Source organism: Corvus kubaryi, unplaced genomic scaffold (genome assembly GCF_017639235.1).
Source record: "Corvus kubaryi isolate FWS band 111438036 unplaced genomic scaffold, C.kubaryi_AGA036_p1.0 37396, whole genome shotgun sequence".
NCBI classification, from domain to species: domain Eukaryota; kingdom Metazoa; phylum Chordata; class Aves; order Passeriformes; family Corvidae; genus Corvus; species Corvus kubaryi.
Window position 1 is genome coordinate 21010774 of NW_024581135.1, and position 14462 is coordinate 21025235.

The 14462-nt window shown below is 45.2% G+C and overlaps 1 protein-coding gene across 1 annotated transcript in view; it reads left to right on the plus strand.

The window, feature by feature from the left end:
- The window catches only part of MAP3K20 (mitogen-activated protein kinase kinase kinase 20), a 90493-nt gene extending 79434 nt beyond the window's left edge, over positions 1-11059 (plus strand). Inside the window, exons 17-20 of the mRNA XM_042040583.1 lie at positions 2875-2991; positions 4514-4588; positions 5632-5782; positions 10099-11059. Coding sequence (XP_041896517.1) covers positions 2875-2991; positions 4514-4588; positions 5632-5782; positions 10099-10778 — 1023 coding nt within the window. The 3' untranslated portion in view covers positions 10779-11059. The remainder of the gene's footprint in view (positions 1-2874; positions 2992-4513; positions 4589-5631; positions 5783-10098) is intronic.
- The last annotated feature ends 3403 nt before the right edge of the window (positions 11060-14462 follow it).

Genomic DNA, 14462 nt, shown 5'->3' on the forward strand with positions numbered 1-14462 from the left:
TTCCTTCCTCCCTTCCTTCCTTCCTTCCTTCCTTCCTTCCTTCCTTCCTTCCTTCCTTCCTTCCTTCCGAATTCCTTCCGAATTCCTTCCGAATTCCTTCCTTCCGAATTCCTTCCGAATTCCTTCCTTCCTTCCTCCCTCCCTCCCTCCCTTCCTTTTCATTTTTTTCTCCTAATGTCCCCTTCCCTTTCTTTCCTCTTACCCTCCTTCTCTCTCTCTCATTCTCTCTTTCTCCTTTCCAGTAATGATTTTCTAATAACACAGAATGAAAACCTTTCCAAATAAAATGAGACATGAATTTTTGAGGGACCAGAGTGGGTATCCTAGTATGGTATCTTGCCCTCTTGGTATCGGCACAGTGTTGCTGGAGAGGGCTCCAAGGAGGACCAAAGGTTTGGGGACTGGATTTGAGGGACAGGAGAGTTTCTCTGAAGATGCAGTTCAGAGCTGAGGAAGGCAGTGTTTATGCAGGCCTCAGGTATCCACCCACCCCTGTGTGGGGCAATCTGATCTGTGACCACATGGAGAGGGATCCTGCCTGTGCAGCAGATCTCGCAAGGGGATAGGCAGTGGTAGTGCCCACCCCCTGCCAGGCCTTGGATGCTTGTCAGACTTTTCTCTAGAAGTGGTAGGTTGATTTATTTTGTTTATTAAAATGAGATCATATTTGTCATATCTAGTCTGCAGGGAAATGTGAGTCAACAGCACGAAGTCCTGAGTCAGGAGGGCTTGGGAGCCCTGGCACAAGGTGCAGCTCTAGCTCTCAGGTGCTTGGCACTGGTGCTATTCAGAGATGGCAGATGTGCTGAACTAACTGGAGGATAGTACTTTATGTCAATATTTTTTTCTTTTCTTGGCTCAGGTGTTTTCATAAAACTTAGAAATGTCATCAAGCATCTTGTCTCTAACCTCAGGTTTGATTGGCAGAAGCATGAATGTCCTGCAAAAAATCTGGCAGCAGGAAGGTTGTGGGCAAGGAGAGGAGCACAGTTCGAGAGATGAGGAGGAGTCAGAGACAACTTGCTTTGCTGTTGCTGTTTCGAAGCACGTGGCCTGCTCAGCCAATGTCAGGGCCAGTGCACAGTGCTGAACTGCCTGGGACAGGACAGGCATTACCCTGGGTCAGCTCACAAATGCAAAAAGCAGGACAGAAAAGAGACATGCAAAGAGATACAGTCCGTGATTAGGAAATGTAGGCACAGCGTGACTCTGGCACCTGATCAGGTTGCACAGGAAGCCAGTAGCAGAACTGGGAACTGAACTTGGTGCCTCTGAGTCTTGGCTGGTGCCCTGACCACTGAACTGCAGTTCCCATCGCTCAAACTCACACCAGGGTAGTGCGAAAACCAACTCACACGCCCTCTCTGCTTGTAAAATGTGGAAGCCTTCAATGGGGACAGATGGACACACAGGGCCAAATGCTGTCATAAACATAATTTCTTGTTGCAGTTCAGAAATGATTATATTTCAGTTTACTTTTATCTTGGAATTACCAATTCAATGCATGATGGAAAGCTTTGAGCCTTCTGAGGGCTGAGCTCCTACATTACATTTATGAGAGATACACGTGCAGACACCAGCAGAAATCACCTGTGTGAACGGATGCTTTTTAGGCTGCTGGACGTTTGTCTTTGCAGATAGCTCCTTACACAAGCCTGCAGCCCGAAGTGTCCATCTGTGTCCCCACTGAAAGTTTTTGCATTTTCTGAGCAAAACCAAGGTGAAGACTGCCTCCTGCATGCACTGAGCCCACACCTGCCTTACAGGTGGCCTGTGGCAGACACAGACCCTACTGAACCCCTGGCATGTCTGGAGGAGCTCCTGTCTCCATGAAGGGAAGATTCCCTCCTTCCTGTATGAAGATAGAGACACTCTGCTTCACTGTAGCCCTGTGGTCCTTCAGGGGACTGATTTTTGAAGGAGCTCAGTGCACTGCACAGTACCTCATCCCCAAAGCACCTGCTGGGCAGACCAGCAAATGTTGTCTGGTTTGCACCATGGACAAGCAGTCTCTGGTCCCCAGTGGGAGCCTCCCTGGCCACAGACACGAACCCCAGCTCCAGCACTCAGTCTGTGTGGGATGTCCTGCAGGATGCTGCCAGCTGTCACTTTCTGCAGGCTCACACCTGTGCAAAGTGTGGGATGTTGGTCCCCTGTTCAGCTCAGGGAATTAAGGATACCTTTTATTGCTTTGGTTTATTAGACTCACTGTGATTATTTTCTAAGCTGAGCTTGTTTATAATTAATAGTGCAATTGGAGGCAAGCACAAGTTGAGGATGCTCAGTGCCTCGCTGGGCTCTCGGTATCTAAAATAACTGAGCTGTAAGAACAAGCTCATCCTTTTGCCCATTATTTGAGTGATTGTCTTGAAGATGTTGCGCAGACTCTGGTCATTTATTCTGGGGTTCACCAAGATGATATCCTTGGGGCTGGCTGCCAGCACTGGCTGTGACCCCAAGTGATGGCTCCCACCACTGCCTGTCTCCCACTGCCCCAGGGTGGGTGTGCAGAGCTCCCAAGCCACGTGCTGCAACAGGCTGTCTGTCTGAATGAGGTCATTCAGGGACACCACACCTCGGAAGACATCAGACCTGTCAGCGTGGCTGCTGCCTCACAGGTTGAGCTAAGAGAAGAGGGAACAAGAAGACTGAGGGTTTTCCATTATCAACACTGTACTGCAAACATGCATATCCTAAAACATGTATATGTTCCTTAACTTTCTTGCTGTGTTGTTTTTTCCCTTCATATATTGAGGATTAGATTTCAGGTTGCTTCAGCTTTCATTTTGTTTCATTTTGGGTTTTGTTGTTGGGTTTTTTTTTTCCTGTTTGTATTCTAACAATCCAACATTCTTTTTTTATTATTATTCATAGGATTGTAAATGGAAAATGTACATGGAGATGGATGGGGATGAAATTGCAATAACCTACATAAAAGATGTGACATTCAACACTAACCTACCTGATGTAGAGATTTTAAAGATGACGAAGGTATTTACAGTCTTAAAGCTTTCACAAATTCACAGATCTCAAACAAAGACATAAAATACCACAGCAGTCGACTTTTGTGCTTGCAGAAGCTCAATCTCTTGACAGCTTTTAAATAAAATGCACATTTTAAATAGAATTGTATCATAATAGGAGTTAGGTATTTTGGTTTTCCTTTAAGCTGACAATAATGTTAACAATAGACAAATAAGAGAAGGAACTAATTTATATTTTCTTGTTTTAATTCCATGTTGTATCCTCTGAATTTATTACCCCTTTTGAAGAAAAGAATGTTCAAAAAATTGCTTGATTTTTCAAGAGAGGAAACCAATTTAAATGTTCCAGAAACTTCATGTAATTTGTCGGGGGCGTTTTGTTGGCTTTTTTCTTTTTTTTTTTTTTCTTCTCTTTGGCACGGTTTTAGAAATTTTACCTGGTTCTAAAACTCTCTCTTTCATGCAACAGTGGATTGCAAAGACTGAAACCCATTGCAGAAAGTACAGCACTGAACATCTGCAATTCATTGTCACTGGGCATTTTACCCTGTTTCAGAACCTGCCTGTAAATATTTACCAGTAAGCATTTAGACTGCTTTTTCCTAAGGAACAGAAGTTTTGTTAACACAGAAGGCATTTTGTTAGCTATTATTTTAATTGTTTGTTTTTATTAATATGCTCCCCTTGATAATAGCTAACAAAATAAAGTTTTAAGTGAAAAAATATACAGCTTGATTGCCAATTAGAATGCTGCTCTAATGTGCACTGGTAAAAACACCCGAGCTCTTGAGTGCTTTTAGCTGTGAGTTTTTGGGGCAAAATTGGGGAGGAAGCCTTTAGTTATTTTTTCTGAAGGAAAAAAATGAAAAAGCAGATTGTCAACAGTAAAAATTTTAAGGAAAATATGATATAGGTATATTTGCCAAAGAAGATTCTAATATTTAATTAATGCTAATACTATTTTTATAATTACTGATTTCTGTAACAACACTTGTGGGGTTTTTTTGGTTATTATTATTATTACTGTTGCTATTACTATATTAGTTTTCTGTCTAATTTTAATCTTGGACATTTCAATTTTTCCTTTAAAAAAGCTGTGAAGTTAAATAAACTAACAGCTACATACAGTACCATTACCTTTTCACATACTTCAACCTTTTTATATTTGTCAAGGAATATCTCTGAGAATCTATAGATATTTGTTCATGTTTTCCTCTGTAGATCTAGCAGGAAAAAAAGTGTACATGCATGAAATTGAAAAAGGTTTATGCCCCCACAAAAAAATTCCATGTTGTCTCATCTGCTGTGTGTTATGTATGGAAATCTCTTCTCAGTTTCCTTTTGTAAACAGGGAAGTAAATATTTCAAAAATATATCGCTTTGTCTCATAAAATGTTAAGATTAGTATTGATGTTAACAATATAGGAATGAATGAAAAGAGGCAAATGCTGTAAATACCTTTTGGGCGATTTAGAAACAAGTGGGGCAGTGAAGAGCACCTTATAAAACTCCCACCATGTTTTTTCCAGCCACCGTTTGTAATGGAGAAATGGATTGTGGGCATAGAAGAACACCAGTCTGTAGAATGTGTTGTTACATATGAGGTAAGATCTAAGAAACAAATAAAATAGTTGATCCAAGATAAAACCTACACAGGAGGTGTGGAAATAACATCCTCTGGCTTTGTTATATCCTGTAATCAAGTCTCAGCAGCCTGTAATTAATTGTAAAATATAAAGTCCAGAGCAAAAGCTGAATGAAGTTTACAGAGGCAATGGCCTCAGACTGCGGCCTGCGATGGCTCTTGTTCTCAAGGATGAAAGCTCCTTTTGCTTGAAGTGTAATGGTCAGTGATGTTTGCATTATTTAAAGAAGCTGGTTTTTATCTTTTCAATGATGTGCTAATTAGGAGAGCAGAGAAGCAACAGGAGAAGATAGAAAATGAGAAATCAAGAATAAGATAAGATAAGATAAAATAAAATCCTGAATACAATTTGATGTGATAGAAATTAGCTTTGTAAAAAGAGTTTGCAGTTACTTACAAAAGTGATTGTAAGTATTTTATAAAGACTTACTGTGTGTCAGAAGAAGGTTAGTAAATGAGATTCCAGCTCTGTCCTGAGCAAGGATTCAGGCAGTGATGGAGAGATGGGGAAATCCTGGGCCTTGCTTGTCTCAGAAGTGCCGAAGTAGTTTTTTTCAGGCTGAAGTTTCTCACAGGATTCATAGGTCCTTAACAGCAGACTGAAGAGCTTGATACTCCAGGAAAATTTTGTTGGGGGTCCCTCTGCAAAAAGACCTGCTTAGTCCTACCTCTTTTAGCAGAAAGCAGTGCACAGTTGATGCTCACATTAATAGAACTAGTAAAATGTATTTTTGTGTTTCTAGAGGAAGGCCTTCAGATCTTTCCTCCACAGGGTACGAGAATTGATGCAGTTATTCACTACCACATTTTTAGCATAATCACAAGTACCGGCCAAAATTATCTAGAGTCTAAAAATATTTGAGAACTAGCTAAGTGGTTTTGCAAGACAGACTCTATATTGAAAGCACTGCTGCCACCCAGGCACTAGTGGAAGTCCCCTCATAGGGGAGCTTAGTGTGTTGTGTGTTGTTACATCCTCACACTTGTGTCCTTCCTGAGCAGAGTGATGTTAGAGCTCCCAAAAGCACAAGGCACATCCAAGCTATCTGCTGGAGCAAGATGAAAGCACAGGACGAGGTTGAGGCAGTACAGCTCATAATACAGACCTCACACTCCAACTCGGAGGGGAATTCACGGAGCAGATCCGACTCAGGTGAGTCAACACGTATGAACTTTATTGCTGACATAGGCAGGGTGTATATGGGGAGAACAGCAAAAAGTGGGCACATCAACTGCCCCACTCAGCTTGGTGTCACCTGCAGGCATGCTGAGGGTGCCCTCGACCCCTCTGTGTGTCAGTGATGAAGATAATAAATAACACTGGTCCCAATATGAGCCCCTGAGGGACATCACTTGTCACTGATGTATACCAGGACTCTGAGCCATTGACCTCTGCATGCAACCATTCAACCAATTCCTTATCCACCTAAGAGTCTACTCAGCAAATCCATCTCCATCCAATTGAGAGAGGATGTTGGGGGTGATCATGTCAAAGGCTTTACAGAAATCCAGATAAATGACATCTGTAGCTCTTCCCTTGTCCACTGACAGGAATCATTTTAAGATCAGGAAGCATTTTGCTTCTCCAGTCCTCATCCTGCTATCCATTGACTTGACAGGAGTGGGAAGAGAGGCTGCCATTGAAGATTGAGGCAAAGCCTTCTCCCCATCTGTTGTCACCAGTTTTCCAGTACTGTTTATCAGGGGGATACAGCTTCTTTGATCTTCTTATTTTGTTAACATAGCTGTAGAAACCCTTCTTGTTATTCTTTGCATCCCTTGCCAGGTTCAGTTCCAGCATTGTTTTGGCCTTCCTCAATACATCCCTATACAACCAAACTTCAGGTCTATACTTTTCCCAGGTTGCCTGTCCTTGTTTCCACTTGCTGTGCTTTTGCTTCTTTTCCTTGACTTTGACCAGCAGTTCTCTACTCAGACACACCAGTCTCTTGCCTTCATTGCCCAATTTCTTGCTCCTGGAGAGCTCTTGCACTCTATGGAAGACTTCCTTAAAGATCTGCTAGCTCTGTTCCACTCCCTTGTCCCCAGGGGATTCTATTGACTATGTCCTTGAGGAGCTGGAAGTCTGTTTTTCTAAAGTTCGTGAGCCTAACGTTACCTGACCCATGTCCCTCAGAACTGCAAACTCTACCAATGATCATTGCAGCCCAGGCTGCCTCCAGTCTTGATGTCCCTGAATAACTTGCTTACATTGGTGGCCGTCAGATCCATTTTTCCCTCTGGTAGGGCTGTCTGTTACCTGTCTCTGAAGGATAAGGGGAATGACCTGTATGCTCCTATAGGAAGCAGGCTGGAAGCAGTCCATGGTGATAAGCTCAAACTCAACTGGAGTGCTTCGGCCAGCTCTTCCCTCCCACCCTTAGCCACCCAGCACACAGCTTTGCATGGATGGGCTTGGATAAAGGGCACCTCCTGTTAGAGATGTGTGGGTGCAGATTGCTCTTGCTCTGGCCAGTGCTCTTGCAGGGGGACACACACACTGAGGCTGTAGCCTCAGAAGCTGCATGTGGGGTGCCAAAAAGTCCCCTGTGGATGATAGGCTGTTTTGACAGGTACCATACTGCCAGCCTGGCAGACACAAGTGCTCCTGACATCCTGCTCTTCTGTGAGGAATTGTGGAAATCTTCCCACTGCATTCTTCTTCCACAGCTCAGCTTGCCCATTTGAGCCAGCCCTAGCTCATCATTATCTGACTTCTGGAATGGTGTTTGTTATGGGTTCTGGGGCTTGATTTGTTCAGTGAGATACATTTAATAATGCAGTGGGCTTTACAATTTCCACTTTTCCAGTTTTCATTTCCTAATTAATGTATGCTGCTGACAGATTCACACTTGGCTCAGTTGACTCTAGCACAGTGCTGCCTTTAAGATATGCTGTTGTTTTTGTAAAAGTGTTTGGTAGCCAAGCTGTTTTTCTCGGAAGTGTTTGGGTTGGGACACCTGAGGGGCAGTACAGGAGCTGGAACAAGATGCCAGTGAGCAGAGGAAGAACTTCTCAATTTTGTACACTACTGGCAACTGTAGAAGAATGGCCTTGTGAAGCCAGAGGTGCTGGACTTGGACTACAGACACATCTAAAATGGGTGTGCTTATTCCTAAGCAATTGTGATCCATTTGCAACACAATTACGTCTTGTAACGCTAATGGCACCTAGAGAGTGTCCTAGAAGACACATCTTTACTGCAGATAGCTTTGCAGATAGAGGTTACCCTGGTTTTGGGGTGATGAACCCTGCAGCCATACCAAAGTGTGGTGTGTATCTTCACAGGTTGGCTTGGCCGCTGTAAGCCGAAATGGTTGCTTTTTTTCAGTGAGTGGTGGGAGAGCTTGTCTGTCCCTTTGGCACACTGGAGGAGTTACATGGAGGCACTAATGTATTGTCAGCAGCCAATTGAATAGGCACAGTTCAGAGCAGGTGGGTTACCAGCCAGCACGAAAGCTGTGCCTCAGCTCTAGCAAACCTTCTGGCCTGTCTTCTTTACCGGACCACCTATCCCAGTTTTAAAAGACCACCAAATCCAAGCACAGAGGTAAGGGTAATACCTGTCTAATAGGCTAAAATAACCGGCAGTGAAGGTACTACCTCTGTGGGCTACCACACAGAGCACTTCACTCAGTGTACAGAGTTGGTGGCTCAGAGACCATGTGAGGGAGAAGCCCTCCAACCCATGAGAGGCAGCCCCACAGGGCACACTGGGAGATCCTTGCTGGGCAGCTGGATCCTGGCCTGGCAACTGCTGTTGGCTGTAAGGAGCAAGGACTGAACAGTCTGAAGGGAGCCCCTTGCTCAGGGAGATCAGCACTGGTCCCATGGGGTCTGTGATGGCCACCTGAGTGTTGGTAACAGATGAAAACCCAAACTCGAGTCCTGAGCCTGCTGTTTCCAGGTTTATGAGGTCTGTGATTTACATCCACATCCTTGGTAGGAGGGCACGGGGGAACGACAGAGGCGATACTGTCTAGCAAGTACACTTTGGCATGCATGTTTCTTTTGAAACCATGACTTTCAAGGAGGTTAAGAAGCAGAGGAGACAATTCCCATCTGTCTTTCTCTGAAAGAAGGTTCACCTCTAAGTGCAGGTGGACCTATCTGCTGTGTCGGTGTCACACACACTACGACAGGAAAGACAGTTTCCTTTTGACATACTTGACAATAAGTTGAAGTGATTTAAATCTCTTTGGATTCAAACAAAGTCTGGGGAAAAGAGGAGTGGAAGAGATCATCCATTACATTTTAACAGGAGCAATCCTAATGAGGACAGAGCCGCTATCCAGCTCCCACAAAACTCCCCATGGTCAGTGAAGTGTTCCAGCAAGAGGCAGCAAGGGTTATGCTTTCCTGTTGGAATGATATTAGCAATCTTTAACGACAAATCATTCAAATCTCTCTAGAACAAAATTATTTTACCTGCTCCCTATGGATCTTTGGCCAGAGCTGTGGCCTCAGATAAGAGGAATTCCTGTTCTCTGCTCTACCCATGAAGTAGCAAACCAGGCAGCCCTTGCAGTTCAAATGGAAAATTTACAGCTATTGTATTTGCTAAAGGCTTTCATGGAAACCACAGGACTGACTTTCAAAACCACTTCAGTCTGATCTCTGAAAGCTACAACTTTTGTTACGACCCCAGGGCTGTGACAGTAGATGTAGAGGGAACTGTAATACCCTGAGTTGCTCACAGTTAAGCACTGTCTGAGCCAGGCTGGCTGAAGCCTGATGCCTCACTGGCTTTTCCACATACAGAGTGGGTTTTCTGCATGAAGCTGGATGCCAAGTGGATTGAATTCTGAATTTGTAGTAGCAGCAACAACTGAAGTAGCTCTGGTTTTTGTGGTGTATAGTAGTTTGAAAAGAAATTGGAGCCAGAGGAGGTGAACGTGGCTGCCACAGCTGGGATTTGCACTGGCTCTGCACCGCTTCCTCTCTGTGCTGGGCTGCGAACAGCACAACTGTGCTGGATGGGAGAGATGCAGCTGGAAGGCAATGTTGCAGCAGTACTGGTACCTTGGGGTGATGTCTGTGCCTGCTCTGGAGGTCTCCAGGCTCTTCTGTAATGAAAGCTGTGGAGAAATCTGCTGAGGTTGCTAAGAGCATCATAGGGCATGTTTAAAACCAGGTTGGGTTCAAAAGCCCAGGAGGCACCTGGGAGTGGGAACCCACCTGAAGAGCCAAGTCGATGGCTCAGTAAGTGTATTCTGGTCTAAGCTCCATAATCTGCAGTGGCATCAGAAATATCTGTATCACTTGCTATTTTAAAAGCCCAACATTATGTTCAACCATAACACTGAACATACTCAAACCTAGGACTATTTGCTGCAAGGCTAGGAGGGGAAGGGTGGTTTGAGGTTCTTCCGAGAGAAACGCTGGTACCTAACCTCACACCTTCGGTAAACCTGAGAGCTGTTTTCCATCGATTACAGAAAGCTGACTCTGTTTCCATTTCCCTGCCAGGCACTGACAGTCAGTGGATGCAGACACTGCGCATGCACCAGATAGCAAAAGCCATTTCTCTCCAGCACGGCCACCCCCACAGCCCGACCACAGTCACCCATTACCTGCCCTACCTTCGCAGCCAGGACTCCTACGCTGCTGCCGTCAGGAGGACACGTGCTCCGGTCAGTCACCAGCTCACATCCATCAGCCACTCGAGGAATTCCTCTCCCCTGTCACACAGTTTGATGAGAAACCTTTCAAATCTGCACTTGAACTCAAAAGGTAGCAGCGCCTCCAGCACAGCCTCTGACACCCCTTCGGAGAGGGACAGGTCTGCGGGCAAAGGCAGAAATGCCTCGCACAGCGCTACCTCCCGCAGCTCCTCGGACGGGCGGCGCAGTGGGACCAGCTCCCCAGTGCCCCCTCGGCACGCGGGGAGACCCAGCAGGACTTCTTTGCCAGCGGCCCCCCCGGCCTCCCAGCACCGCAGGTACCCGCGCACCCCTCCGCAGCCCACGGCCATCCCTGGCATGCCCCCACAGAGTGACAGCGAGCCCAGGAGGGGCGAAGGGCAGAGCAGAGCCAGCGAGGGCGGGTGGATAAAGGTGCAGCACACAAGGAAACCCCACAGGCAGGCCGCCGGCAAGCCGGGAAAGGACAGAGCCAGGGGGAGCTGGCGGGGCCGGAGGATGTTCTGAGAGGAATTTGGCCCTTTATTTAACTGAACGTTCAACCCAGAGAAGATATGCCTGCTCCTATTAAATTTGCTGCACCAAAGTCGGTACCCGTCTGGCTGTGGCCTGGCAGTGGACAGGGGGAGCTGCCACCTCTCCTCCTGTCACTGTCAGCACCAAGGGATTTTATTTGATTTTCTCCCCTCTGTTTGGCTGCTTGTGTTCTCAGCTGACTGGATATCCACTCATTTGCTTAATATTTCAAAAATAAAATCCGTAAGGCACAGCCAGGTGCCACAATGAAAGGCTCTCCGTTTCATCCTTAGGAGAGTTGTGCTGTTACCTCTCTCCTCACCTCACTTTGCCTCTAGATGCTGAGTCCAGCTCTGAGCAGGGTCTCCTCGCCCCTTGTCTATTCTGCTTCTGCCAGGGCTTTAGGAAGAGGTAGTATTTTTATCAGACCAGCATAATCTGAAAAAAAGGGACACAGGGACATTTTTCTTCAGGTCCACTTTAATAGCTTCACTTCTCCACTTTCAGCTTGCCATCCCTTCTCAGGAATTTCTTACTTTGTTCCTTATTAAAAGCCGCAACATTAGCTACCCAACACCACTGAGCACACTCTGTCACATACACAGTTGTCTTAATCAGAAGGAGAATCAAAAACTACGCTTTATTCTTTTGGTGAAAAAAAATTAAAATAGAGTGAGAAGAAGGCATTGCCTTTTATCATAGTTACAACTAACCCCACTGAGGTCTATGATAATATTTATCCCTGTGCAGCTGGTATTTTTTAATTGAATTTTTAAATGGCCAGACTGTGTCGCTTTTGTCTTTCAGTCTTCAGGTAGTAAAGACAAGGTCAGCAAAGTTTCTGATTAATGTGGTCTTTAGCTCTGCTGAGAACAAAGACACAGCTTAGACTCAGTTGGCGTCAGAAAGTTTCTTCGTGGCCTTTTCACTCCAAGTTGATTTCACACAATTAAAAAGGAGAAAAAAAATTTTGGGTTTCACAAGATGCAAGAGAAGAAAAAAGGAAGAAAGAGATAAAGGAAGCTGAACCCAAAGCAATGCATGGTACACTCTGAAAGCCAAGGAACTGTGAATTAGAGATGCCTTTGAATAGGGTGCTGCACACCATCCATCCCAGATGGTACTCGCTGGCACACCATTGTGAGCAATGCTGGCAGAGCTGCTGGCATGTCACCTGCTCAGGGTGAGGGGGCATCACCATAGCCCTGTCACTGGATGTTCTAAATTCCCTGCTCCACACAAAGGCCACTCCTGTGGGCACATGCAACTCTCCTTCCTCTGATTGCCACCAGCCCCAGTGAGGGCTGTGCCCTGGGGTGAGTTTCCAATACCTACCAGAACTGGGACTCACATTTCATGAATTCAGGACAGGGTCCACCAAAACCAATGGAGCAAGACACAAATGACACCAGGTGTCAGGAATTGCATCTCTCTCACTGAAGTGCCTTTACCTCGGACAACAGTTAAGAGCAGAAAAAAAGAGAAGCTTTACCTTGAAGTGAATTCAGCTGCATGTGATGCCCTGTGGTAACAACATTTGCCATTTTCTTGTTGCTTCAAACTGGCTGAAAGCTAGTTAGTAACCCAGCTTCTGGCCCTGGTTTACTGAGCCTGACAACTAATTTGGGTGACATGGACAATCTAGTACTGGATGTTTCTCTGTCACAACTTAGGAGGGGACTGGGATTTTGTAAAGGTTGGGGATCCTCCCCTGACATTTCTTGCCATGACCAAAATGGGTTGGAGGATACCAACTAATAGTAACTGCACCTGAGAGTAGTTGCTAGAAATGTGCTTGTGTTATTAAAATTTGGATATGCATCTCAGGAATCACAGCTGGGCCTGCACAAATCCTAAGAAAGAAATTGCAAGGGTTTGGAAGGGCACCTTTCTCTTCTGGGGTGATCAGGATGGCAGTGTAGTTGTCCAAGCCTGAGACACTGTGGCCTGGTGGTGGCAATTCAAGATTTATCAGCTGCCTGTGGTTGTTTGTCAAGATGTCCAGCAGGATTCCTCTGCTGTTTGTAAGCTATTTAGTGCTGTGCCTCATTTTAATCTGCAATGTACTGTTTGTCCACATCTGTTGTATTAAAGTGTTCATTAGCATTTAAAGAAGGAGCGGATGGTATTGATCATGCCCATTAAAATTAAACAATCATGCATTAGTGACTGATTAGGAATCCTTTTGCTGCACCAGCACTGCTGGTTAAAGCAACAGTGAGTGAACTTGTAAAAAAAAATTCTCAGCAAGATCTAGTTTTCCATCTTGTTTTTATCACTTTTAATGTGGCTACTCCCTATCTTGGTGATAATGCATTATAAACAAAATTGTGCTTACATTTTCACACACACCCCCAGTACTTTACAAAGCTGAGCTTTTTTTTTCATGTTTTACTAACATGCAGCTAGAAGACCATGCACAGCAATGTGTAAAATCAGATTGTCTCAGGCAGCTACGCCTCAGGAAATGCTCTTTGGAAAGGAGCCATGTTATGTTCACTTAGGGTTTTCTTACAAGTCTGTTAAAGCCAACCATATTTAAGTACCAGTATGTCTAGATTTGCATGGCAGGAGCTGGACACACTGCCCTCCATCCACACACATATCCCTGGCAGTGCTGCAACTGCTACACCCTCCTTCCAGGGCTGACTCTGCAAGTGGCACAAAATACCAGTGCTTAGAGCTGCCCCTTGATTTCCTGGCTTTTCTTTCTCTTGGGCTTCATATCTCCATGCATGGATGTTGATGTTTTCTTAATCCCCAAAAGGTACCTGCATTTTCCTCTTCCAGGGTTTAAAATGCTCTGAATTGTAAGAAGCGAGCTCTGAGGTGTCTGCTGGAATGGATGATGAAAAACAGCAAAGAGCTCATGAAGGCAGATTCAGAACTGGACATCCAAAGTGAGTGAGTATTTGCATCCAATTGAGAGAATGTTTACAAAATCAGATGCAAATTTTCTTTTCCTTTTTTTGTTTTTAATGTGAGACTTGCTGTCAGAGCTTACACCAGAGTCTGTTTGTTCATTCAGCAGCATTTTACTCTGGATCTTGTGTGAATCACAAGAGTTGCCCAGCTCTCTCTGGATGCCTGACATCAGCTGGAAAGCTTCAGGGTGAACAGCAGCATCTCTCCCCGGCCATTGGTTCTTGACCCTGCCGGTGGGTTGTGAGGGAGGAAGCAGTGCTCAATTCAGACAGGAGGAGCAGGTTAACCTCAGCATCATGGCCCTTGGTTTTCTGAAACTTTACAGGCTTTACCTCCACAGATGATGTCTTCATGGCATGAGCAAAAACACTTCTTTCTTTTTCTGCCAACAAGGCACGTGGTTCAATTTTTTTGATGTGTTTTTTTCTTTTTTTTTGTCTTTCCCATATACCAAAGGATGTCTTAAAAAAAAAAAAAAAAAGAGGCCGGAGAGCAGTCACTGCTGAGGGTAGCAATCATTCTTCTTTAGCTCAGTGTCCCAGAGCTGGGTCTGACCCTGTTGGATATTGTCTTCCTAAGAACACAGGTTTCCCCAGCAGCACTGCCACTGCCATCAGGACTGGCTGTAAGAGATGAGTGTCCTGGGGACCTGCCCCATAGAGGGAGTGACAGCCAGACCAGCAGCTTGCCGTGGTGCTGCACTCTCTGGGAGCTTGTTCCCTGTGTCTTGCAGGTCAGAGCCATGTGCTG